Source organism: Pteropus vampyrus, unplaced genomic scaffold (assembly GCF_000151845.1).
Source record: "Pteropus vampyrus isolate Shadow unplaced genomic scaffold, Pvam_2.0 Scaffold482, whole genome shotgun sequence".
Taxonomy (NCBI): domain Eukaryota; kingdom Metazoa; phylum Chordata; class Mammalia; order Chiroptera; family Pteropodidae; genus Pteropus; species Pteropus vampyrus.
The window spans coordinates 314702-339441 of NW_011889263.1; the positions used below are offsets into that span (position 1 = coordinate 314702).

General features: G+C 52.1%; 4 protein-coding genes across 4 annotated transcripts; 2 read left to right on the forward strand and 2 right to left on the reverse strand.

Annotated features, from left to right (window-relative positions):
• Positions 1-234: 234 nt before the first annotated feature.
• On the reverse strand, positions 235-7616 carry FARSA (phenylalanyl-tRNA synthetase alpha subunit). The gene is made up of 13 exons (XM_011382539.2): positions 7397-7616; positions 5362-5499; positions 5175-5273; positions 4976-5094; positions 4005-4097; positions 3791-3919; positions 3599-3714; positions 2169-2253; positions 1985-2084; positions 1722-1890; positions 1564-1641; positions 1292-1406; positions 235-640 (listed from the first exon to the last, which is right to left on the reverse strand). The coding sequence occupies exons 1-13, from the start codon at positions 7541-7543 to the stop codon at positions 502-504; spliced, it is 1527 nt and encodes a 508-aa protein (XP_011380841.1). The 5' UTR covers positions 7544-7616; the 3' UTR covers positions 235-501.
• A 2862-nt stretch (positions 7617-10478) lies between these two features.
• On the forward strand, positions 10479-14270 carry CALR (calreticulin). Its single transcript, XM_011382540.2, has 9 exons — positions 10479-10656; positions 11029-11130; positions 11314-11517; positions 11937-12031; positions 12120-12329; positions 12411-12524; positions 12613-12756; positions 13311-13403; positions 13496-14270. The coding sequence occupies exons 1-9, from the start codon at positions 10566-10568 to the stop codon at positions 13694-13696; spliced, it is 1254 nt and encodes a 417-aa protein (XP_011380842.1). The 5' UTR covers positions 10479-10565; the 3' UTR covers positions 13697-14270.
• A 1741-nt stretch (positions 14271-16011) lies between these two features.
• On the forward strand, positions 16012-21727 carry RAD23A (RAD23 homolog A, nucleotide excision repair protein). The gene is made up of 9 exons (XM_011382541.2): positions 16012-16190; positions 17565-17726; positions 17894-18075; positions 18215-18270; positions 18404-18531; positions 18804-18882; positions 19006-19139; positions 20711-20875; positions 20965-21727. Exons 1-9 carry the CDS (start codon positions 16119-16121, stop codon positions 21076-21078), a joined length of 1092 nt encoding a protein of 363 aa, XP_011380843.1. The 5' UTR covers positions 16012-16118; the 3' UTR covers positions 21079-21727.
• A 479-nt stretch (positions 21728-22206) lies between these two features.
• On the reverse strand, positions 22207-24281 carry GADD45GIP1 (GADD45G interacting protein 1). Its single transcript, XM_011382542.2, has 2 exons — positions 23899-24281; positions 22207-22567 (listed from the first exon to the last, which is right to left on the reverse strand). The coding sequence occupies exons 1-2, from the start codon at positions 24246-24248 to the stop codon at positions 22249-22251; spliced, it is 669 nt and encodes a 222-aa protein (XP_011380844.1). The 5' UTR covers positions 24249-24281; the 3' UTR covers positions 22207-22248.
• Between the last annotated feature and the right edge of the window lie 459 nt (positions 24282-24740).

The following is a 24740-nucleotide window of genomic DNA, read 5'->3' on the forward strand; positions in this document are numbered from 1 at the left end:
GGGTTCTGTTTCATTCCCCTAGGAGAGGGCCTGGCACCAGCAGGTAATCAGTAAATGCTTAGTAGAGCTCATCTTCCCCAGGGGGTATTTGGCTGAGGCTGGCCAGGAAGACCCGAGGACCCAAGATCCTCAACCCACCACCCCTCACACTAGCATCCAGGTTTTCCATCAAGCAGCACTATGAGCTGAGGGGACCCAACAGAACTCCTCCACCCCGAAGGAAAAGGCACCAGATGAGTGCAACTGCCCATTTTATTAGCCAGCAGCTGCCTGCAGGACTCCCCAGGGCCCACCCTCAAAGATGGACATCAAAATGAACGTATTACCTCCTCCCCTGCCCATGACCCTGGGGCGGGTGGGGAAGAGGAGATACCAGGGGCTGTGGGGAGGTGGGGGTGGCCTCACAGAGGCATCATAAATAAAAGGGGGTCACTAGCCAGAGATGTTAACGGGCTTGGAAGCGGGGGCTCAGGGAAGGTGGCCTGTCCAGGGTGGCCCATGTCATGTGGTCTCCTGTGCCTGCAGGGATCCCTGTTCAGCATCCAGGCGGCACAAGGGGCTGTCATACACCATCTGCAGATTCACCTTGTGGCCCACCAGCTCCCGGATATTGTTGATGCCGTATTTGATCATTGTGGGGCTTGAGAGAGAAGAGATACAGTTTAACACTACGTCAGGTCCTACTCTAATCAGAATCTCTCTAAAGGCTCCTACCTTCCTTAGAGTATAAGTCCAAGCCCTCCCAGAGGCCACAAGGCACTGTATGATCTGCTCTATCACTTCCCCACCCTCATCTCCTCCCTCTCACACCCCTCACTCACCCCTCCTTCCAGCCACAATGGCCTCCTCACTGTTCTCCAAACACAGTAGGCACACTCCAGCCTCAGGGCCTTTGCACTAGCAGTTCCCTCTGCCTGGAATGCTCTTCTCCAGGTCTCTTCCCGGCTTACCCCTTCATCCAGCTCCAGTCTTTGCTCAGATGCTGAGATCCTTCCTGACAACTTCCTCTCCTTAGCTCTCCTTACTGTGTTTTCTCTATAGTAGTTACTGCTCTCAGACACGCTCTAGGCACTATTTGTTGAATTTACTTATCGTTCTTATCAATTCACTAGGACCCGAACTTCACGGAGGCAGGGATGTGTGCTGTTTATTCACAGCATAAGACAGAGCACACACTAGGTGCTCACTAAAGTCTGTCAGTGAATGAATGAATGGATGGTGCTGAAGGTCTGTTGACTGGCAAGTTGCCTGAGCAAGGCGGCCAGACATCCTAAGTGGTTTGGGCACTCACCGCTCCAGGGAGAGGCCCCAGGCTATAACTGACACGTTCTCAGGGAGTCCCATGGGCAGCAGCATCTCAGGGCGGAAGAGCCCAGAGTTCCCGACCTCTACCCACTTCTTCAAGCCTGTGGGGGCAGAAGAATGGGATAGCTTGTGTAAGTGATGTCGGGCTCAGCAGTGAGCTCGGGAGGTGGGGTGTGGGCTTCGCAGTGAGGGGACCCAGGCTGAGAGAGGACAGCCTGATATCTCCTTCCTTGCCCCAGTAACGGGTCCCATTCTGACCTTGGTGGTAGCTGAACACCTCCATGCTGGGCTCGGTGTAGGGGTTGTAGGCTGGCTTGAAGCGTAACTGGGTGATACCTGGGTGGAGGACAAGGCTGGTGACCCAGGCATCCTGCTGAGGCCCCACCAACACTGCCTGCCCTGACCTGCATGCTCACCCAGCTTGGTGAAGAACTCCCGCAAGACGCCCATGAGGTGGCCCAGGGTGAGGCCATGGTCAGCCACAACACCCTCAATTTGGTGGAACTCGGCTAAGTGTGTGGCATCCAGGGTCTCATTCCGAAACACTCGGTCAATGGAGAAATATTTGGCTGGCGTGAAGGGCTTCTGCAGGTGATAGGCAGGCAAGGCCAGGGCATGGGTCAGAAGGTCAGTATGCCAGCCCCTTCCTGTCCCCTGCACTGCCCAGGCCCAGCCACACCTTTTGAGCCAGGCGGTAGAGGGCACGGGCGCTGGCCGCCGTGGTATGTGTGCGAAGTATATTTTTCCGGGCCTCATCCAGCTTCCAATTGTACTTGTACCTTCAGGAGAAAATCCAGAAGTCTGTGCTGATGCCCTTGGGGTCCCAACCTCCTTCCCAACACCTCAGGGTGGTCCTGCCTCACCCCTGCGAGCCATAGCCACCCTGGGAGTGGGTCCGTTTGACTCGATGGACGTAGTCCATGGGGAGCTGCAGGGCCTCGGCGGGATCTGATCAGGACAGAGCATCATCTGGTCAGTCAAGGAGCATTTCTCAAACAGCTACTACAGAGCAAACAGACAGTGACAGGTGCAGCTCCTGCCCTCCCCGCCACTGCAGCCACAGGGCACCTGGTAAACACTTGAGTCAGTCACATTCCTCTCTGCCTAGAACTGTCCATAGCTCTCATATCGCTGGGAGAAAAAGCCAAAGTCCCCTCAGTGACATCCAGTCACCTCCCTACCCTTGCCTCTCCCACTCCTAACTCATCACTCCTTCCAGTCACGGGCCTCTCAGCTGATGTGAGCACACCACGCATGTCCTAAGCTCAGGAACTTTGCACTGGCCATTCCCTTTCCCAAACCTGGCCCCCTCCCCCACCTCCTTTGGTCTTTGCTTAAGCCGACTATTTTAAATTGACGGCCCCTCTTCCCAATGCCAGTTTCCCCCACTGCATTTACTGCCATCTTACGTTACTGCTCTTACAGCTTACTCAGGATTTAATACACGTCTCCCCCACCGGGTCTCACCAGGGCAAGGACTTCTGTCTTGTTCATGGCTGTCACCCAGGTGTTTAAGAGACCTCAGCAAACAGGAGGGGCTCAGGGACCATTTGTTGTGCAAATATGTAAATTCTTAAGATTCCCTTCCAGAGATGCAATTTTGGTGCCCCAAAAAGCCTGACATCAAATCCAGGCTCCAGCACTTCCAAGCTGTGTGATCCTGGACAAGTGTTCCCTCCCTGAGTCTCAGTTTCCTCGTGTGTAAAGGGGCCAACAGTGCTACTTCTTATAGTTAAACAGGAAGATTAGAACAGTGATTAGGGCGTAGTGAGTGCTTACTAATTCTGGGTGCAACGACAATGGCAATGCTGCTGTTGCTCTTGGCCAGGTAATAAGCACCTAACGGCCTCACCTGCCCTCCTCCTGGTGGGGGAGACAACCACCATTGTGGAGTCATTCAATTTCAGACAGTACCAAGGACTGTGAAAGAAAAGAATAAACAGGAACCAAGGTTGAAGACTAAGGGTGAGCTGCTTTAGATTTCAGGGGGACAAAGGTATGTCAGGGTGGCCCCTCTGAGGTGACACATGAATGGACATTTGATGTCAGAGCTTGCCATGAAGATCTGAGAGAATATAGTTCTCAGCAGAAGGCATAACATAGGCAAAGGCCCTGAGGTGGGCAGGAGGGCAGGTGGAAGGAGATCATAGAGGTTGATGTGACCGGCTCACATGACGTGACTGGTTGACGTGTTGGCCATGCTGAGGAGGATGGTGTTTATTCTGTAAAATGGTACACCTGAAAGGTTCTGTCCAGGCCGGACACTTCTGATAGCAAAGCAGGTCCCACTGACCTCTCAGGAAGAAGGTGTCATGCTGGTCGCGCGCTGGGTGCTGCTGGGGCTGGAAGAGCGCATCGAAGTTCCAGAAGGAGCTCTCGATGTAGTTGTCAGTTGGCATCTCGGTGAACCTGGTGGAAGATGTGGCTTGACTGCCCTGCCTGTGCCCAGCGACCGGCCCTGTTCCACCCCCGGCCCCATGCTCACCCCATCTCCAGGAAGATCTGCCTGAACTGCGTGCGGACCTTGAGCAAGGGGTGCAGGTGGCCACTGTCAGGGAGGACGCCATGGGCCAAGAAATTGTAGGGCTTGAAGGGCCGATCCCGCCAGGAGCCGCTGTGGATGGGGATGAAGGGTACATGGGTCTGGTAAGACTACATACCCCCACCCCACGCCCACCCAACCTTCGAGCCACCCCTACCTGGAGATCATCTCTGGGCTCAGCTCCGCCTCCTGCTTGGAGATGCTGGTACTGAAGGCACTGCCTTTACTTATCCAGTAGGTCTTCAGAGTTCTGCAGCCAGGGGAGGGGAGGGAACACCACTGTCACGTCCTCTAAGGGCTTCCTTTGATCTCTCATCTGATGCTGACCCCAACGCCACCCGCCAAGTCAGCCTACTTTATTTTCTTCCTGACACTTATTGTCACCCAAAATATTTTTATTTGGCCCCCACCTATGTCCTGTGTTCATTCACTTATTCATTTAACACTTATTGAGAGCCTACTGTTCAAGGTACTGAGCATATAGCTAGAAATGATAACAATAAGTAAAGTTTGGGTAAATAAAGTTATTCTGCATCAGGCTCTGATCTGCTGAAATTGCCCCACAATCTTATAAAAAGGGGACATCTTACAGATGAAAAAACTGAGGCCTGGAAAGATCAAGTGATTTGGCCATGGTCACAGAGTTAGTAAATGGCAGAATCGGGACTTTGATTTGATGAGGCAGCCTGCGCCCACTTTGTGTCTGTTCGAAGGTGGTGTCAGCCTAGCCTGTCCAGGTCCCAGCATTCAATCGATTTTAGACAGTGCTTAGGACTGTAAAAGTAATAAACAGGAAACAAGAGACAGAAACTAGGAATAAGCAGTTTTTGTGGAACTCAGAAGGAGAAAAGGTGACCCCTGTAAGATAATACATGAGCAGAGATTGGACGCCGGGCCCTGCTTTGAAGATCAGCAGGAAGATCATTCTTGGCAGAAGGCACAGTATGTGCCAAGGCCCTGAGATGGCATGAGCCAGGCCTGTGTGCCTGACAACCAGTGTGAAGCGGGGCTAGGAGGAGACTGACAGCACTAGGGCCCAATGAGAGCAGAGTGGTTCTCCCTTCCCTCTCCCTACACTAGGGCCACGCGAGTGACATCGGTCTGAGCCTCAAGGCGGTAGCCACTCACACTTCAGTCAACAGTTTCCTCTTCTTAAGCTCACTCCTTTCCTTCTCACCCAGCTTCTCGGCCTGTCCACCCCGGACCAGCTGGAGTCGCCGCTGCACCTCATCCTCCACACTGTCCACCTGCAGTGATGATGGGCATGAGGGGCCATGAGGGCCAGGAGCTCACCAATCCACTCACCTGCCTGCCCACAGGGACTCACCACTCGGAACACCCGGGGCCCGTCGACAGTGCTCTTGTCCACGCGGATCCACTTGTTGGACATGGCCTTGCTAAAGCCCACCTTGCCACTGGGCAGTCTCTGAGGAAGCAAGTCTGCAGTGAGGAGGACATGAGGGCTGCCTTCATCCCATCGCCTCCCCAGGTCCTGACCCCCACCCAACCCCTACCATGAGCTCGCTCTGGGCCAGGCCCTCCGGGGGAACACTGTGAAACACCCGGGCCTCGTGGCTGCCCTCCCGGTCAATCTCCTTGCCCTCGGCAGTAAGCTCCCAGCGCTTGGTGGAGCGCAGTTCAGCTTCGATGATCTGCAGAGAAAAGGGGACACAGGTGGCAAGGACAGGGTTCAGAGTCGGGCAAGCCCTTGCCGTGGCACTGCGGCGGAGGTCGAAGCACAGGCCCTGAAGCTGGTTTCATATCCTGGCTGTACCATTTCTCAGAGTGATGTCCTCTTGCTGAGCCTTAGCTTCTCTTTTGTGACACAGGGATAATAATAAATATGGTTCATAACTCCCGGGGTGAAGTAAAGTACTAGAGGTGTTACCTGTCGGAAAACAAATTCTTTCTAACACTTTTGTACCTGAGAAAGATTTTTTGAACTTGAGGAAGACTTTTAAGGTCTCAAGTGAATCAACTGTCTCCACGTTTATGCGTTTGTATCTCAGTGCCCAAAGTGTCAGAGGAGGGCCCAGGGGGTCCACATTACACGTGGAAACCTGAGGCTCCAGGATGAGGATGGGTTCAGGTCACAGACAGGGGCAAGGCTGGGTGGGGCCCACAGGTCCTAGTTCCCCATTCAATCTAATTCCCAGCTCTGCTCTTCATTTGCCCTGTGAAATTGAGAAAGGTGCTTAACCTCCCTGAACAAGTTTTCTTATCTACAAGAGTAGGGTGTGGTGGGCTCTATTTCAGAGGATTGTTTTGAGAAGTAATTTAATTCATACACAGAAAGGATGTAGGATGCTTAGCACGCAGCAAAGGCTGCATACATTCTATTACTACTATCATTGTTGTCATTATTACAATCATTGTCATTGGACTGAACCATATGAAGTCGCCATTATTTAATTCTCTGTGAACTACACAAATGTCAATTTCACATCAATCAAGATACTGTCACCCCACACACCACAGCTTCAATCCCTTTTCCCCACACTGATGACCTTGGTCTCTGCAGCCTGAGTACCTAATTTCTTTTGTTGCTGTTGTCCATGAACGCCTAATTTCAAATCCAGGTTTGCCTGTCCCTTCCAGTGACACTGCAGAGTGGTCACATCTGCAAAATGGGGATAATAACACTGCCACCATCCTAGGATTATGGCAAGGATTAGATGACAAAGCTGAGACCAGAGAGAGGCATAGAACATGAGTTTGATGAATGATCGGCCTCGATCTGTTTTCTGAGATCCAGATTCTAGGTGGCCCACGGGCCCCTCAGTATCCTCCTCCTGTGGCTCTATCATCTTCACTTATCCAAGTCGGAAGGTTGGGCTTCATCTGTGCTTCCCTTACCTTGCCATGAATCTCATTTCATTCCCTCTCCTGAATCACCTCTCTATTCCAGCGGCCTCCCTACAGCCAGATACCATGCCCTCTAGTCTGGGGATGTGCCAGCCTCTGCCCTTGTCCTGTTGCATCCAATCCTCCCTTTGCCAGTGCTTCCCAAGAGTGATGTAAGCAGCACACACCTCTGACTAGCTCCAGCTCCTGCCACGGTTCCCCAGTACCCCTGTGAGAAACCTATAAGGCCTTGTGAAGGCTGGCTCTGTAGTCTCTCTCATCACCTGTCCCCCACCACCAAACTGATCCCTGAAGTGTCATGGCTTTCCTCCTCAATGCAAAGACCTGACTTAGCGCCAACCTGATCTCCAAGGCTGGGTCAGCTGTCACCTCTGGGTTCCCTGTGCCTCCATCACTCTGCTCACTCGAATATCTCTCCTACGAGATCGCAATCTCCGTGAGAGCAGCAACCTTGTCTTCCTTGTCCACCACTGTAATCCCCCCAACGTTGACCGTTTCCTGCGTGAGGAATGTCTGTGAGCCCAGGCCCTCACTGGTTCCTGACTTCCTGCCTGCGCACTCGGAGCTGAATATATACAATTACCCCTAACCGGGCCTGAGGGAGTCTGGTCTGGAGGGAGGGCCCTCCTGCCAAGGGAACTGCAGGTGCCAAAGCCAGGTGTCCTGGCATCACAGGCGACTCACCTCGCCCAGTGCCTGCAGGCTCTTCACCGCGCCCACCACAGCCTGGTGCTCCAAGCCCAGTTCGGCCGCCAGCTCCGCGCTGTCCAGGCCGCCATCGGCCGCCTCCAGCCGTCGCAATAGCACCTCCGCCACCGGACCGTCCGCCATGATTACTACCAGCACGCTCCGCGTGTCCCGGCCAGGGCCGGAATCACCGGAATCACCGGAACCGGAACCGGCGCAGAAGCGTGTTCCGCCATCTCGAATGTGGCGGACTGTGTTTCAGAGCTCAGGGCGTCGCCATCTTGAGTGTGTCAATTGAACATCAAAGGGTGGGAGGTATTCAGTCCTTGTCTCCGCATTAGTTGGACTACTGGTGTCTGTTTGACCAGAGAGGTCAAATTGATGACCTCAAGGGCAGACAGAATCAGAGCGTTAAGTTTCATTCAGTCCCACCTGCAGCGGGCTGTGTGACGTTGGGCTTTCACCGTCTTTGGGCTTTTGGAGACCTTAATCCTTCTGGGATTCTCTCTTACCCCGTGGAAGGGCTGTGGGTGGTGGGCTCCAGAGATAGTCATTCTGCTGGTGTCAACTACTTTTAAATTTTCAAAGGGGCACTGGGTAGGGACCATCCCCATTTATAGAGGGGAGAAGGCCTCACCTATTAATATAGTCCAAGTAGCAGTTAATCTGTATGGACATCCACCTGTGTGCCCAGCCCACTGTTAAGTGCTTCAGGAGTGTTACTTCATTTTCCCCAGAACTTTATGATGTAATCTCCATTTCACAGATGTGAAAACTGAGGCTCAGAGGGTGATATGATTTGCTCATGGTTCTACAAGAAGCTTGTGGAAATGGAATCAGAAATTGTAAATACCCAAGATCCCACCGGACCACCCACTCCATGCTCTGAGAAGGTCAATGTCAGGTCAATAATGCATGATTTAAATCAACGTTGGCCTATAGATATATGAGACACAAATGTAACTCTGAATTTCTTAGTACCAATATCAAAAACAAAATGGGTAAAATTAATTTGAAAAACTTAGTAAACCTGACATGTCAATTTATCAAACAATATGAAATTACTAATGAAATATTTTACATTCTTTTTTCATATTAAGTCTTGAAAATCTGATGTGTATTTTACACTTACAGCACACTTTGGTGCAGACCAGCCACATTAAAAATGGTCAGTAGTAGCATGTGGCCAGTGGAGACTATATTAGACAGCATGAATGCATTCTAATCCCTGATCTGCCATTTATGTCACTCAGCCAAATCTCTTAATCTTTCTGTGCTTTGTTTCCTCACCTGGATGGAGAACCCAGGGATTGGTGTCAGGCATTATTCTAAGCAGTATACATTTACTACTCATTTAACCATCGCAATTGTTATTTAAGCCTAGAAAATGGAGTTACAAATATCCCCCAATCCTGATCCTATGGTGAAGTCCTCATTTAAAATAGTCAGAATGCATTCCTCAAAATCTCTTCTTTCCTTCAAAGCACTTTCCCCATTTTTTTTGATTTCCTCAAGAATCTTTCCATCATAGATCAAGTAGATTTTAAGCCTGTGCTGCAGGTGACACTGGGGGATGGTGAAGTGAACAAGTCAAGCACAGTGCCTACTCTCAGGCAGAAAGCACCAAACCCCTGTGTCCATGACACTTGGTGAAAGGGAGGGAATGCAGGAGGATCAGTAGCATGCCTGGAGTGATCACTCCAGACATGGGGCTCTTCCTAAGGGGAACCAGGTTGGGCCATATCCGATACCACCTGGGGAGAGGGGCAGAATCCCAACTTCTCCAAGACTTCTCACACCTCCCTTTTCTGAGTTCCCACCACTAGTGGGGAAGCAACTCCTCCCTATCTTTTTGCCAAGACTCCCCACCTCCCCCACTTCTGCAGTCCACTCCCACATTTCCATGTCCAAGGCTTGTTTGCTCAGAGTTTGGGAAAGCCCCATCCTTCTTTCCTCTTTCCTGCAGACTGGAGGCCGGGAACTGGTGTCGCACACTCAGTCACGTGGCTCTGGCTTCAGAAGACGCTAGACTCAGGGGTCCTGACCCTCTCCTTTAGACCTTATCTTCCCCACCACCTGTCTTTTTTTTCCCCTCCCTAACGGAACCCCCTGCCCTTTGTCTTTAGCCGTTTAATTGCAAAAGTCAGGCCGTTTGTGGGAGACCACAGGGCACAGACCCCTTTCATTTACTGGCTGGGGGTGGGGGGCGGGGTGGGGTAAAGGAGAAGCAGCAACTAGGGAACAACCCGACCCGCCCTGGGAGTCACAGCTTACATTTCACATCTTCGAGCCTTCTGGGCTTCCTTTCCTCTGTCCCGGGACATCCTTAAAAACTTTGAAAGCATTTCTGCTGGGCAGCAGCTGCCCTGGGTCTCTTCTCCTGGCCTCTCAGGAGCTCCTGTGACTTCAGAGAGGCTAATCCTCTAGGTTGTCAGGTACTAGGGGCCGCACCGAAGAGAAAGCTGGCACTCTCTCCTCTCCCCACCCGCCGGCATGGCCAGAGACGCTGGGGTGAGGAAGCCCATGGCCCCAGGTAGGCTCTGGTGACTTCTGCCTTATCCTAGGGGGTTTGGGGTGGAGGGGAAAGACAGAGACAGACAGCGCGTCGTAGTGAGAGATCCACAAATGCAGGGTAGAAAAAGGCTGGTTAAACCTTGCCCACCCCTTCCCGCAGAGGGGATGGGAGCTGGTGAGGTTGGAGCCAGGTCCCAGTAATGTGCGGTGACACCTGCGCTCGCGCTGGTTCTTTAAACGCCCAAATCCGGAGATACGCGCGCGGGCGAGGGCGGGGTTGGGCCCGGGCCTGGTCACATGACTTGGTCTGAAGGGCTCGAGGCCCCTACCCCACCGGTGGGCGTCCCCCACAACGCGTGGTCGACCTTCATTGGCTAGCGGTGCGGCCAATAGAAATCGGCCATCTGGGAACCTAGCGTTCCGAGGCACAGCCTAACATGCTAAGCTGACAAGAGTCCAATGGAAAGGCAAGGCCGTAGCCATTAACCAATGAAAAGCCGTGAGGGGTGGGCCAAGAGGCAGGGCCGGGTTGGTTTGAGGGGGCGGTAGGGTATAAAATCAAGCGGCCAGGGACAGCGTCCGTCCCTGCTGCAGAGCTGCTGTCTGAGGATCTTCTTAAAGGGCCCGCGCGCCGCCGCCCCCTCGGCCCGCCATGCTGCTACCCGTACCGCTGCTGCTCGGCCTTCTTGGCCTGGCTGCCGCCGAACCCGTCGTCTACTTCAAGGAACAGTTTCTGGACGGAGGTAACGCTTGGCCCCACCTCGAGCCCCTTCCCCGCCCCCCCCCCGACGTTGCGACCGGCTTCCTAGCTCCTATCTGCGTTGTCGCTTGTAATTGGTGCTCTGAGGGCCAACACGGTGGTCTCTGAGGACTAGAGCCGTAGGCGATCTCTCTCTTCGCGTCTCTGGGGAACATGGAGGGCGCAGCGGCCTCCCGCGGCGGAAGTTAGGGTTCGCCTGCGGATCTTTTAAGCGCTAGAGGTGTCAAACTAGAGGTTGGGGTGGGGGCACCCAAGGGGGAGATCTCCTTCCTTGTCTGCAGTTCCTGGAGATGTTTGGTGGTGCTGCTGGTTGGAATTACCATAGCCGCGTTGACCTTCTCCTCTGATCCTCTAGATGGGTGGACTAACCGCTGGATTGAATCCAAACACAAGTCGGATTTTGGAAAATTTGTTCTCAGTGCCGGCAAGTTCTACGGTGACTTGGACAAAGATAAAGGTAAGAGCCTGGGATGGGTGATCAGGTCCAGGAGGACTTCCTGGAGGAAGCCCTAGTCACCGCACAGCCTGGGCATTCCCAGGAGCAGGGCAGGCGGAAGCTGGAGGAGTTGTCTGTATGTTTGATCCTTAGGGTCCCTGGGGGTTTAGGGCCAGCTGTGACCTCACTACCATCCCCTGCTAGGGCTGCAGACAAGCCAGGATGCCCGCTTCTACGCCCTGTCGGCCAGATTCGAGCCGTTCAGCAACAAGGACCAGACGTTGGTGGTGCAGTTCACGGTGAAACACGAGCAGAACATTGACTGTGGGGGTGGATACGTGAAGCTATTTCCAGATGGTTTGGACCAGACGGATATGCACGGAGACTCCGAGTACAACATCATGTTTGGTGAGGGGCTCCACCCTGGTGCTGACTTTCAATTAGAGGCAGGCTGAGGACCACTCGGGTTCCTTAATATCCATGAAAAGTGATATTGAGAGCATAGGAAACACATAGTCAGGGTTTCCTTTGAAGGGAAAGAGCAACGTGCTGATCAATAGCAATTTATTGGATTGTTATTGTTGGTTTGAGGCTGTTAATTTGTGTGGTTTTATTATGTTATTTTCAATTTTACAAGTGAGGATACTGAGTTTAGACCATGGATTTTATTTTAAGGCTCCACTCACTGCCTCCTAGAGATAAGATCTGAATCCTGTCTTTTAAGTCTTCACAGATCTGAGTTTAGGAATCAGGTCTTCCTTTTATAAAGAGTGGTGGGGGGCCTGGCATTGGTGGACAGGCAGCCTCTGGATCTGCTTCTCACCTAGGCCCTGACATCTGTGGCCCTGGCACCAAGAAGGTTCACGTTATCTTCAACTACAAGGGCAAGAACGTGCTGATCAATAAGGACATCCGTTGCAAGGTGTGCCTGGGGTGGTGACAAATGGCTGCCTGGGGAGGCTCAGAGGCCATCCTGGTGGGCGGGGCCACTCACCTTCTTCCCTCTTCAGGATGATGAATTCACACACCTGTACACACTGATCGTGCGGCCCGATAACACCTATGAGGTGAAGATTGATAACAGCCAAGTAGAATCAGGCTCTTTGGAGGACGACTGGGACTTTCTGCCACCCAAGAAGATAAAAGATCCTGATGCTTCAAAGCCCGAAGACTGGGATGAACGAGCCAAGATTGATGACCCCACAGACTCCAAACCTGAGGTTGGTACTTGCGCAGGGACTCTCCACCATGGAAAGGTGGTGGACAGCTGAGCTGCCTCTGATCTTCTGGTATATCCTCAGGACTGGGACAAGCCTGAGCACATCCCTGACCCCGATGCTAAGAAGCCCGAGGACTGGGATGAAGAGATGGATGGAGAGTGGGAACCACCAGTGATTCAGAACCCAGAATACAAGGTGGGTCTGGGGTTTCTAGCAGGGCAGATATGCACAGTGGAGCGCATGCTGACCTCCGCTCACCTCTAGTTCCCTTCTCCTTTCGCAGGGTGAGTGGAAACCCCGGCAGATAGACAACCCGGATTACAAGGGCACTTGGATCCACCCAGAGGTGGACAACCCTGAGTATTCTCCTGATAGCAACATCTATGCCTATGAAAACTTTGCTGTGCTGGGCCTAGACCTCTGGCAGGTGAGACATGGAGGGAACAGGAGGATCCCTAGGGGACCTCAAGTGCTCAGGGTCACCCAGGAGGAAAGGGACAGGGGTAGGATTCAACCCTAGGTAGGTCTGACCCCCAAATGGTGCTTTTTCTGAAGAATTTTCCTGGTCTGTCTCTGGAGTTCTCACAGCACGCTCTTTGAGGTTCTATGTACTATGCTAGGCACGCTCCCAGAAACTTTTATGCGAATCAACTCATTAACCGCCCCCAACAACCTAGATGATTAGATGGCCCCATTAGAAAATTGGCTTCACTGACATACCTCTCGTGCCTAGGACAGTAGTAGGTGCTGGGAAAATATTTGAACCAAGGAGTGAGACTCTGTTATACAAATGAAGAAACTGAGGTGCAGAAAGTCACTAGCCCAAAGTCATATAGGCAGGAAAGGGCAGAGCTTGGGTTTGAACACAGCCCGTTTTTTAACAGCAGTGTTAAGGCTGTGGCGTTGTACGGTGGTTATGAAGCCCAAGGCCAGGGCCATGGGATGTCCCCTCTGACCACCCCCATCCACTCCCACCATCAGGTCAAGTCTGGTACCATCTTCGACAACTTTCTCATCACCAACGACGAGGCGTATGCTGAGGAGTTTGGCAACGAGACGTGGGGTGTCACAAAGGTGGGGCCAGGGTCCAGTCTTCCCAGTCCTGGACTGGGGCGGGTAGGGCTGCTGGGTGGAAGCCAGACCCTGAGTGTGTGCTCTGTGTGCAGGCAGCAGAAAAGCAAATGAAGGACAAGCAGGATGAAGAGCAGAGGCTGAAGGAGGAGGAGGAGGACAAGAAGCGTAAGGAGGAGGAAGAGGCAGACAAGGACGATGACGAGGATAAGGATGAAGATGAAGAGGACGAGGATGATAAGGAAGAGGAAGAGGAGGAAGATGCTGCCGCTGGCCAGGCCAAGGATGAGCTGTAGGGGCCACACCGAGCCTTCCAGGGCTGGACTGAGGCCTGAGCGCTCCTGCTGAAGAGCCAGCCGCGCCAAATAATGTCTCTATGAGACTGGAGAACTTTCCTTTTTTTCAAGCGGGTTCACATTTGGGGTGGATTTTTTTTGTTCCCCGCTTTTTTTTTTTTAACTGATGTTTTGACTGATTTCTCTCCTTCAGCCTTCACCCTTGGCCCTCATCTTTCTTGACATCTTTGTCTTTCTCTGTTCCCTTTTCTTCTCAGATCTTTTAGTTCCCCTACAACCTGGGGGGAATAGGGGCTATCGAGGAGAAGCCCCAGGCCCAAGATTCCATCTACTCTCCTTGCTGGATCCCAAATTGGGGGGGGGGGGCAGGAGAAGAGGGTGGTGCCCAGCCTCCCAGCACTGAAGAAGAATGAGGCCCGAGCTCTGTCCACCCACCCCAACCCTCACCCGCTCCCTTTCTCCCCTGCCTCCAAGACTGCGCCGCTTCTGGGTGGGGCAGTGGGTTCCAGCTCAGCTCACACTGAGAATGTAAGAACTACAAACAAAATTTCTATTAAATTAAGTTTTGTGTCTTCTTCTCATGTCTTCTTCTGGGGGAAGGTAGACATTAGGGAACCAAAGGTGGCCTTTTCTTAGGGGATGTCTCTTGAGTAAGGCTTTTTTAAAGTGTTGGTCAAATGTCCCATAATGTTAGAGGCCTTTATTTACCCCCAAAAAGCAGTCGAAGAGAAAGTAAATGCATTAACAAATACTCTCATGTATTACTGAGTCCTTGCACTAGACTGGTGAGTTTGGGTTCTACTACCAATTCAGTTTGATGGGAAGACAAGTCCAGAACTTATGAGAGGTGGGTCAGGGATTTAAACCCATACCTTAAGACACCATTCATACTGTATTTTACATGGAACATATGTATCTCTATACCTATAATGGAGCAAGACTACATAGAGCCAATAGCACAATTTAAAAATTTTAATAACAGCCAATGGTAAAAGCTGTTAATTCCTGGCCTAATTAAGGAAATAAGATATATAACTTACCAATGGTCTAAGTGGCTAAGTTGGAATTTAAATTTCTTGAAGGGGAAGGTAACCCCAAAGGAGGGTGCAAAGGTTGAGTTGGTGCAGACATGGTGGCAGAGGTGGTTTTGGGCTCTTGAACGGGCTAGGCCTGCTCTTTTGGGGTCCACAACACTGCCACTGAAGTCAAATAGGTGATCTGCAGCTGATGACCTTATTGTAGGAGAAAGACGAGTGGACTGGTCTATCCTGGTGAAAACTAGGATCAGGGCATGCAGTGAAGGCAGAAGCAGCAGGACCTTGTTACAGCTGGGCATTGCCTGAGTTGTCAAGTGACTGGTGCCAGGCCTAGGTGAGTGCTTGGATGGGAATGGTGAGAAGAGTAGGTTTGGTGGGAGATAATGGTCAGTTCAGGATCCTGGGCGGGGTAGGGGTCTCCACCCAATAGCTGGGAGATAAGCCCAGCCTAACCTCCATCTAGTCGCCCCAAACACCCTCTTCAGCTTTGGCCAGCAACCCCCAAGTCTTTGTTCTTTGGATGTCGCCTGTGGCCCAGCCCCACCCCTCTGGGAAGCTTCCTGGCTTGGTATGGAGAGAATTCTGTAGTCAATGTAGAGAAGCCTTAAAGTTAACATTTTAAAATACTTTTTGGGTCAGACTGGTATAGTGGCACGAACAAAGTGGTTAGGGAAGGAGTGGCGAAGATGGGAGACCTAAGAACTTGAACTGTAGGATCATTCCAAAAAATCCATCTCCCTCAGAAATGAATGAATGAGGCCACAACATGGCCCCTTGTTCTTGCTTTCACAGTCAACTGTGTCTTTTAGAATTTTCATTTTTTTTTTATTGTTGGTGACCTTTCAAATATCTTTTCTAGTCTTGAGTAATTTCTGCTTTCGGGGCCTGACAGGGTTCCTGCCAGAGTGGCTGGACCAGAATAAAACTCAGTTGGAACGTGCAAAAAAGTTGAATAAATACAAGTATTTATAACGAGCACATGAAAATTTTTGTTCAACGTTGTAAAGAAACGAAATTCATAACAAAGTAAAAGGGGGTACTTCGGAGCCATTTTGTGGCCGCATGACGTCACCGCTAACGGGCATGGCGTCACTTGTAGGCAGTCACGTGACGGGTGTGCGCATTTAGGGACAAGCACCCTCCCATTTTTGCGAGCAGAGTTTACTCTGCGCACGCCTGGCCCGAGGGCGTTCTCGTGCGCATGCCCACGAAGGACTTCGGGGCGGGGCGCGGGGGCGCGCAGGTCACGCGTTCTGAGAGTGGACGCGCGCAGCGCCTGCCCCGGAAGCGGTCGGCGCGCGGCGCGGCTGGGCGCTAAGATGGCGGCGGCGTGAGTTGCATGTTGTGTGAGGATCCCGGGGCCGCCGCGTCGCTCGGGCCCCGCCATGGCCGTCACCATCACACTCAAAACGCTGCAGCAGCAGACCTTTAAGATCCGCATGGAGCTTGACGAGACGGTGCGAGCCAGGCTAGAGCCCGGGGGCGGGAGTGACGGGTGCCGGGGCTGGGGTGGGGGTGGGGAGGCCGGGATCCCGGCGAGAGGAGCTGGGAGGTTAGCGCGGTTCGGGCCCAGCTCACCCCTCCCAACCTGTCTGACATTCCGGGAGACCCCTTCCCCCCAATGGTCCCCGGCCTAGTCCCTGACCGCGCTCAAGGGTCGTTCCCCGGACGAAGCCCCACCCCCGGAGCGCCTGCCAGGCCCCGGCTCCAATGTCAGCGTCCTCGCGGGGTGCGGGAGCCACAGGCTCAGATGCTCCGCTGGGCCGCGCTCTCTGGGACGGGGCGCCTGGGTTCCCAGCTTTGCAGGCATCTCCTCCGGACGTTGGTGGCCAAATCTGGGAGTAGTGGCCCGGGGATGCCGACTGATGATGGCAGCGACGATAATGATAATTGGTCTGAGTTTCAGTGGTCCGTATTTGTTGGTCGTTTGTTCTTTGCTAATCGCTGAGGGTTTTACTTTTGTTATCTTAATAAATCTTCAAAATAAGTTTCTCATTTAGGGGCTGACTCCCCACTTTACAGATGCGGAAACCTAGAGTTAAGGAACTTTTGCCACAGTTACCTACAGCAAGTAATGGCAAAATTAGGATTCAAACTCGGTTCTCCCTTATGTTAGAACCCATGGTCTAAATGTTATTGTATCTTTTTAGCTGAAAAGAACTTAGGATCTAACAAACGTATTAAGTGCCTACCTGTCTATTGACAATTTTTTGCATGACTACCCATGATAGAGACATTGACGTCCACATTTTGTTGAAAAGGAAACAGGTCTTTTGACCTGCTCAACAGTTTGACTTTGCGGAAGTTACTCAACTTCTCAGTGCCTCTATTTTCTTAAATATGAAATGAGACTACTAGTATTTATTCCATACAGTTATTGTGAGGCTTTAAAGGTGTGGTTCGCATATATTAAAGGTGGCTCTATCCATTTAGATGCTCTCAGTAAAAGCTGATTGCTATCTGCAGTGTGGAATGAGACACTCTTCTACTTCTCTTTATCATGTCTTATTTTTCATAATACTTTACATTACCTAAAGTTTGTTTCTTTTTCTTTCACGTGAGTGTCATTTATGAGAGCAGGGTCTATGTTTTGTTCCTTGTTTTGTCTTGCTTTGTCTTTGTCTGAAACACTGCCTGACACATTACAAGTGTTCAGTAAATACTCATTTTGAATGTTGGGATGATTAAATGAACTCAAATTTAGCATGCTTGAATATGAATCTAGCATGCTTGGCTTCTTTGTCATCAGGGCTTGCAGCCTTCCCCCTCCCCCCACCCCCAAGGTAGAGGTGAATGAGAATTTTGGGTTTTGCAATGACTACTCTCTCTAGGTGAAGGTGCTAAAGGAGAAGATAGAAGCTGAGAAGGGACGTGATGCCTTCCCCGTGGCTGGACAGAAACTCATTTATGCTGGCAAGATCCTGAGTGATGATGTCCCTATCAGGGACTATCGCATAGATGAGAAGAATTTTGTGGTTGTCATGGTGACCAAGGTGGGTGAAGTGTGCTGGTTGGGAGGGTATGTGGATTAGTTAGAGAGCTGGCAAGAGCCTCTGTGCCTTGGGGAGATTAGCCGTGAACAGGGTGGGGCTAAAACGTGGCTGGATGTTGGGGCTTGATAGGGATACTGAGGCCTGCTCCCTTATTCTGGGTGTCATAGGCTAAAACCAGCCCAGGCACATCAGTACCCCCAGAGGCTTCACCCACTGCTGCTCCAGAGTCCTCCACGTCCTTCTCGCCAGCCCCTGCTTCAGGCATGTCCCATTCCCCACCTACCGCCAGAGAAGACAAGAGCCCATCGGAGGAATCGGTCCCCACGACATCCCCGGAGTCTGTGTCAGGGTAAGGCAGGGAGCAGCAGCCCCAGCTTGGGCCCTGTCCTCCCAACACATTGCAGCACCCACATATGTGGCCCCATGTACCCAGGGGGAGGGCAAGCCGCCAGAAGCCAGGGTCCGATTTCTCTCTCTTGAATTTGCAGCTCTGTTCCTTCTTCAGGTAGCAGCGGGCGAGAGGAAGACGCGGCCTCCACACTAGGTGGGTGGGTGGTCCCTGGGGCAGAAGTGACTGGGTGCCCCAGCCATCAGATGGGCCTTGTGTGGGTTCGGGAGAGCCTGGGTGCTGCCCTTTCCTCTCCCTGGTGACCCAGGCCTTGCTGCTCCCTCCACAGTGACTGGCTCTGAGTATGAGACGATGCTGACGGAGATCATGTCCATGGGCTATGAGCGGGAACGGGTCGTGGCCGCCCTGAGAGCCAGCTACAACAACCCCCACCGAGCCGTGGAGTATCTGCTCACGGTGAGGTGGGGCTGCTGCCTCCTTGGGAGGCTTTCAAGGAATACCTGGGCTTCAGCACCCTGATGGGTGGTCAGGAAGACAAACCCTGCCCCCGAAGCCTTTGGGTCATGGTACCAGCCAGGAAAGGCTTCTTGTAGGAGGCCAGACATGGGCAGAGAGGTGGGCCCGTGGAGGGCGGGGCTGACGTCTCACCTGTCTCCTGCCAGAGCTGAGTGTGCAGGAGGGAGGCAGCGGGTGGTCTGTGCATTAGAACTAAATAGGACCCCTGACAGGGAATTCCTGGGAGCCCCGAGCCAGAACATGGTTCTGTCCAGGAGAGCCAGGTGTCCGAGCAGCCAGCTACAGAAGCAGGTGAGTGAGTTGGGAGGTATGCATGTGGGGTTTCTGCTGTCAAGACATGACTCCTCTCCCTCCCAGCCCCCACGCTTCTGGGAGCCCAGCCTGGGGTCTAACCACCTGCCTTTCTCCTGTCAGCGGGAGAGAACCCCCTGGAGTTTCTGCGGGACCAACCCCAGTTCCAGAATATGCGGCAGGTGATTCAGCAGAACCCGGCGCTTCTGCCTGCACTGCTCCAGCAGCTGGGCCAGGAGAATCCACAGCTTTTGCAGGTGTGGCCCTGGGGGTGGAGGGAGCCAGCATGGACACCACCTCCCCTCCCCTGTGAGAGCCATAGCCCCTAAGCCTGGCCCAGCACCGTACATAGGTGTTCCACTCTACTTGGAAGGTGGGACTAACGACAGCCGTCTGCTGCTCCCTGTGACCTGATGACCTACACCATTTTATGTAATCCTCCCAACCTCTCTGAGGGATGGGTGCTGTTAATGCTTTTGTGGAAGAAAGCACTAGAGGCTTGGGCAGTGGGGCATCCTCTGCCTCCAATCTCTGTGTTCTGCCTTCTGTGTCTTGTGACTCTGACTGTGGCTTGGCTCGTAAATGTTCACAGAGTTGTATGGCAGTGTCCAGGATCGCTGTGCCCCAGTTGGTTCTGGGACCATGTTCAGCGAGATCCAGTCCTGCCTTGGAAGGTTTCTAGGCAGAGGGATACTGGCTCCTGGGTGTGAGGAGACCTCTGGGTCCTCTGTGAAGGCTTGTTTCTCCTGGTTTGGGAACCAGTGTCTATTGCTTTCCTCCCCACTTCTCGGTCCTTTGTGGGCTCCTGTTCATCTCTTCTAGATGCTAAGTACTTTTTCTATACCCAGTTTTCCCCACATATTGTCCTGGGGCCTTCAGTCTGTGGTGACCCCTGGACGCCCAGACCTCTGGATGCCATGCTCTTTTATGGCTGATTTGTCACCTCCATGAAAGTGCTTTACAGACATCTAAGGTTTCAGAACAAACCTCTCAGTCCTCTTTGGCCCACAAGGACTAGCCTAGGGTTGCTTGAGCCCTAGGCCCTGGAGGTCTGCTGGCATCATCCATCATATGTCATTTCTGTTCTATTTCTGGAACATCTCAGTCAGCCCAGCCCTACACTCCATCTCCATGGCTGGTACCTGATCTCATACCTGGTTGCTTGGCAGCCACTGCCCAGGCTTCTACTTCTTCACAGCCTCCTTGCTCCATTCTCCATTAGGAGCTAGAGTCCTGAAAAAGCACTTTTTTTCTTTGATAAAAAAATTGTCAGATGTACACAAAAGTCTGAGAAAGTTGTATCAGAACTCCCAGAGGCAACATCCAGAGGGATTGTTTTTAAAAGGTATACAGATTTACCTATTACCACTGTGGTATCCCATCTCACTAGAAGGCACTAGAAGAAAATAGGTAAGGTTCCTGTCATCTCTGATCTTATTTTCTGCTATTTTGTCCGTCTCTTGTTTACTTGGTTTTGCCACTCAGATCTTGTCTAAGTGATTTGCCAGATGCATCCCTATCCCCGGGCCTTTGCACTTGCTGTTTGTTCTACCTGGAGGAAGCTTCCCTCTCTCCTGGCATGAAGTGTCTTTCTTAGCCCAATATCTGCCCTACTATATGCCAGGCCCAGTATTTACATTGTAAATGTCCATTTGTTTAGTTGTTTATGGTCCATCTCCCCACTCTGGAACATTGGCTTCACCAAGATAGGGTCTGTGTCTACTACCTGAGTTGATATTTGGCCAGAATAGGCACCCTCTAAACGTTTGCTGAGTGAATGAAAAAGTAAGGTCTGTGGGTCACTGTGCCTTGCTCTCGTTTCCCACAGCAAATCAGCCGGCACCAGGAGCAGTTTATTCAGATGCTGAATGAGCCTCCTGGGGAGCTAGCAGACATCTCAGATGTGGAGGGTGAGGTGGGTGCCATAGGCGAGGAGGCTCCGCAGATGAACTACATCCAGGTGACGCCGCAGGAGAAAGAAGCTATAGAAAGGGTAAGAGAACTGGCTGAGGGACAGCCCAACTACTGAGGTGCTGAGGGCGGGCTCTCACACCCTACTTATACCTGCTCATCTTCCCACAGTTGAAGGCCCTGGGCTTCCCAGAGAGTCTGGTGATTCAGGCCTACTTCGCCTGTGAAAAAAACGAGAACTTGGCTGCCAACTTTCTCCTGAGTCAGAACTTTGATGACGAGTAATGCCGGGAGGCCAGGCTGCCTACCGCCCCACCCCTAACCCCAACTCCAAAAAAGTTTTATAAAAGAAAAAATATATATATATATTCATGTTTATTTAAGAAGTGGAAAAAAATCAAAAACCTTAAAAAAAAAACAGAAAAAAAACACCTCAATTTCCACCCTCCTCAAATGGCCCCCATTCCCATCTTGGCCTGAGAAGACCTGGGCCAGACAGCTGTCCTCCCATCCCCCACCCCAGCCTGCTTCAAGGAGCTGGCAGGACCGGAGGTGACAGATGGGCCCCTCTTGGCCTCTGTCCCAGCTCCCTGCAGCCAGATGGAGAGGCGGCTGCTTGCTTCCCCATCCCCCAAAGCCCGAGACCACCCCCACCCTCTTTCAGGGTGACGGGAAGCCAGAGCCCCAAACTTTGATCCTCCATTGGAGTGGTCCAAATCTTTCCATCTGGGGCGAGCACTCAGAGACCCAAGTCCCCCTCTGCAGTCTGGTCTTGGCTTCCAGCCTGCATCCCTTCACTGGGGAGGAGGCGGCCAGGTTTGTCCTAAGGAAGGGGTAACATCAGAGCTGTTCTAGAAGTTAAGGCCACCCCCACCTCAGAACAGAACCGTGTCTCTGATAAAGGTTTTGAAGTGAATAAAGTTTTAAAAGCCCATCCTGTGGTCTGTGCCTGCTGGGGCTTCCCACTCCAGCTCACTTGACTCTGGGGGCTAGTTGGGCACAGGTGATAGGGGAATGCCAAGGGGCAGAATGGTTTGTCAGCTTCTGCAGATTGGGGCTCCCAGTGTATCCTCCTGCCTTGGAAGCTGTCGCATTCCCAGGCAGTGGGCCTCAGCTCCAGCTTGGCCTTGGAAGGTCTGCTTCTCCCTGCCCCCCACCATCATCACCAGTCTGTTTTGGCTACACTTTTTCCCCTGGTAATTGGCTAATTACTAGAGATTAATGTTGGTAAACAGAAGCCTCCTTGTCGTCTGCCATCTGCTCCTCCATTATTTCCCCATTGCATACCCCCTTTCTCTGCCCCTGAAGCCCCAGTTAGTTGGCATGGCCTAGAGTCCCCGAGTGAGCAGAGCCAGGGAAGGGTGGGGGCCCAGGGATGGCCACATTGAGAGAGGACGCAGAGCTCTCCAGGGGTGGAGTTGTCAGGCAGCAGGTTTTATTGAGAAAGAACAAAGCTCAGGAGCTGGGTGGCACAGAGGCTGCTGGGTCCTGGGCTGCAGCAGCGGCTATTGTGGCAGCTTGTGCCTCCTTCTTCTGTCTTTGTTTTTCCTCCTTGAGGCGCTTACGCTGCTGCTTCTCCAGGTCCTGTAGCAGCTCCTGGAAGCGGGCACTCCTCGGGTCCACGTGGTAGCCCAGGCGCTCCTGGGCCTCAGCCTGCAATCGGGCCCGCCGCTCCTTGTCTGCCTTCTCCTTCTCCCTGCGTTCCTGTTGCTGCTGCTGCCAGTTCTCAATCATCTGTGGCATCTTAGCCATGCACTCTGCAATGAGCTGCTCCCTGCAGGGAAAGGAGGGTGGGCAGTGAGGGCATTGACACCAGCCAGAGCAGCACCTGTCTACCCACATCCCACCCTGAAGTCTTTGCCCACATCTTGCCTCCCAACTCCTCTGTGGAGATGAGAAGCTGGTAAGACTTATCTTAGCCATTTCATGTCAGAAAAAGTCCTTGACAAGTGAAGAAACAGGCAGAAGAGATGAGCTAACATGTATGACCTTGAGCATGAGAGAGCCAAGCCCCAGTAACCCCCAGGAGCAAACTCCAATATTTCACCAGGTTGTCTATTGAGCCATCTGAGTGCTGGGCCATTCCTGGCAGCTCACTCCATCCCACAGACATCACTGAGCACCGACTATGTACCACCGGGCCCAGTTCTAGGCACAGGAGTGAAGGCAAATGAATTGGACCTTTCCCTCCAATCCTATGAGTTTGTAGGTATCAGTTAACAGCCCATATTAAGGGTTAGAAAGATGAAACTGGAAGAATTAAAGCTACACGACAGGATTATTCAGCTGGGATGGGGCAGAGATGAGAGATGGTTTACGAATTCCCAACTCCACTGCTCACTGAGTGAATAGACTGGTGGCTCCACCTTCCCAGGCCTCAAGTTTCTTTTTCATCTATAAAATGAGGGTGATCCCATTTGGAGCTGCTGTGAGGTCAAGGACGTTAAACACCAGGAACATGTGTGGCCTGCTCCCTGAACTTGCCTGCTTTGGCTGGCCCCTCCCAGGAGGTGGCACCATCCTGATTCCCCTGGTGTGTTTCCTCCATCTATCAAGTCTAATCTTTGAGACCTGTTTCTGCGTTCCACCTCTGCCCTTGATTCCAGACCCCATCACTTTCCACTCTTCCCAGTCATTGATAGCTTGGCTTCACATTCAAAGCTCCGCCTTTGCACCAAGCTGTTCCCTCTACCCAGAACACTCTCCCTAAGATCTCCCCATGTCTACATCTGGTCATTCAGGTCTTTGTTTAAACATCTAGTTTAAGTCCTAAACCAAAGACGCTCTCCGGCACACTACCAAGTTTTATCTTCCTAATGGTTCTCTGTCGCCATTTGAAATGATCCTCTATTTTGTTCCCAGCACCTGGTACAAGGCGGCCTGGCACACAGTAGGCGCTCAGTAAAGATTTGCTAAACGAACTGATACTCAGAAGTCTATTTTGCAGCTATGTAAGCATGCATGTAAGTCTACAGTATGTAAACTGCTCCCTCCCATAAGCGCCCGATGGAGTATGCACCGTTGGGGTACAGTTCACCCACTCGGCCCTCCAGCAACGGAGGGCGCTGCCCACAACCCGGAGCCTGCCCGACCGCATGCACGCACCTGGCCTGACGCTTTTGCTCCTCAGCCAGCTGTTTCACCCGCAATGACTCCTGCATGGCCGCCAGGCTCGGGTGCCATTCGCGCTCCTCAGCCTCTAGATCGCGCAGCTGTTCCTGCGACGGCCACAGCGAACCGACGGGCACCCCGGAGGCGGCGCCGTGCCGCGCGAACTGCTTGGCCGCGTAGCGCGGACCCAGCTGCCAGCGTGGAGTCAGCGGGTCTTCCGGGTCCGGCCACCAGGGCCTCGGCGAGTGGCGCGGGGGCGGCGGCGCTCGGTAGCCCCGGGAGCCTGGGCCCAGAGTCGCCGCCAGCCCAAACAGGGGGCGCGCCTGCCGCACGGGCGCCGCCATCTTGGCTGTGCAGGGTCCTTGAGGGCCGGCGGGGCTGGCCACGACGCTGCCTGTGCGGGAGGTCCCAAGGGGGCGGCGGGACGAAGCGTTTCCCTGCTGCCTCAGTTCTTCTGTGCAGTGGGGAGAAGAGGGATGTAATATATTTTTTATACATCTTCAAGTATAATTTAAAATGATATCAAGTATAATTTAAAATGATATTTTAACACTTATTTGTTAAAACGGTATTTTAATTTTGAATATTTAGCATTTAATTTTTATGTTAAATTTATTTAACATTTATTTTAAATGATCTTTTGAATATTTAGAACATTTAAGTACTTCAATTTTAAACAATCTACATATTTTATGTTTTAATTTACATATTTAAAATCTAAAATGACGAAATATTTGTTTTATTTTAAATGTATTTAAATATTGTTCATAACATTTTCTGCTTTATTTTATGCTTTTTAATTTTTAAAATCTTAATTATAAATTTTATTTTAAATA

Bases quoted from the DNA above. Each gene is read 5' to 3' on its own strand.
- FARSA (XM_011382539.2), bottom strand. From the start codon at position 7,543: ATGGCGGACGGTCCGGTGGCGGAGGTGCTATTGCGACGGCTGGAGGCG. The intron at 5,274-5,361 runs GTAGGGGTTGGG...TTGCTTCCTCAG, and splicing joins TGGCCCAGAGCGAGCTCATG to AGACTGCCCAGTGGCAAGGT. The intron at 1,891-1,984 runs GTGTGGCTGGGC...TATCACCTGCAG, and splicing joins TCTACCGCCTGGCTCAAAAG to AAGCCCTTCACGCCAGCCAA.
- CALR (XM_011382540.2), top strand. From the start codon at position 10,566: ATGCTGCTACCCGTACCGCTGCTGCTCGGCCTTCTTGGCCTGGCTGCC. The intron at 11,518-11,936 runs GTGAGGGGCTCC...CTTCTCACCTAG, and splicing joins CGAGTACAACATCATGTTTG to GCCCTGACATCTGTGGCCCT. The intron at 13,404-13,495 runs GTGGGGCCAGGG...CTCTGTGTGCAG, and splicing joins AGACGTGGGGTGTCACAAAG to GCAGCAGAAAAGCAAATGAA.
- RAD23A (XM_011382541.2), top strand. From the start codon at position 16,119: ATGGCCGTCACCATCACACTCAAAACGCTGCAGCAGCAGACCTTTAAG. The intron at 16,191-17,564 runs GTGCGAGCCAGG...TACTCTCTCTAG, and splicing joins GCATGGAGCTTGACGAGACG to GTGAAGGTGCTAAAGGAGAA. The intron at 19,140-20,710 runs GTGTGGCCCTGG...CGTTTCCCACAG, and splicing joins AGAATCCACAGCTTTTGCAG to CAAATCAGCCGGCACCAGGA.
- GADD45GIP1 (XM_011382542.2), bottom strand. From the start codon at position 24,248: ATGGCGGCGCCCGTGCGGCAGGCGCGCCCCCTGTTTGGGCTGGCGGCG. The intron at 22,568-23,898 runs GTGCGTGCATGC...CTTTCCCTGCAG, and splicing joins GAGCAAAAGCGTCAGGCCAG to GGAGCAGCTCATTGCAGAGT.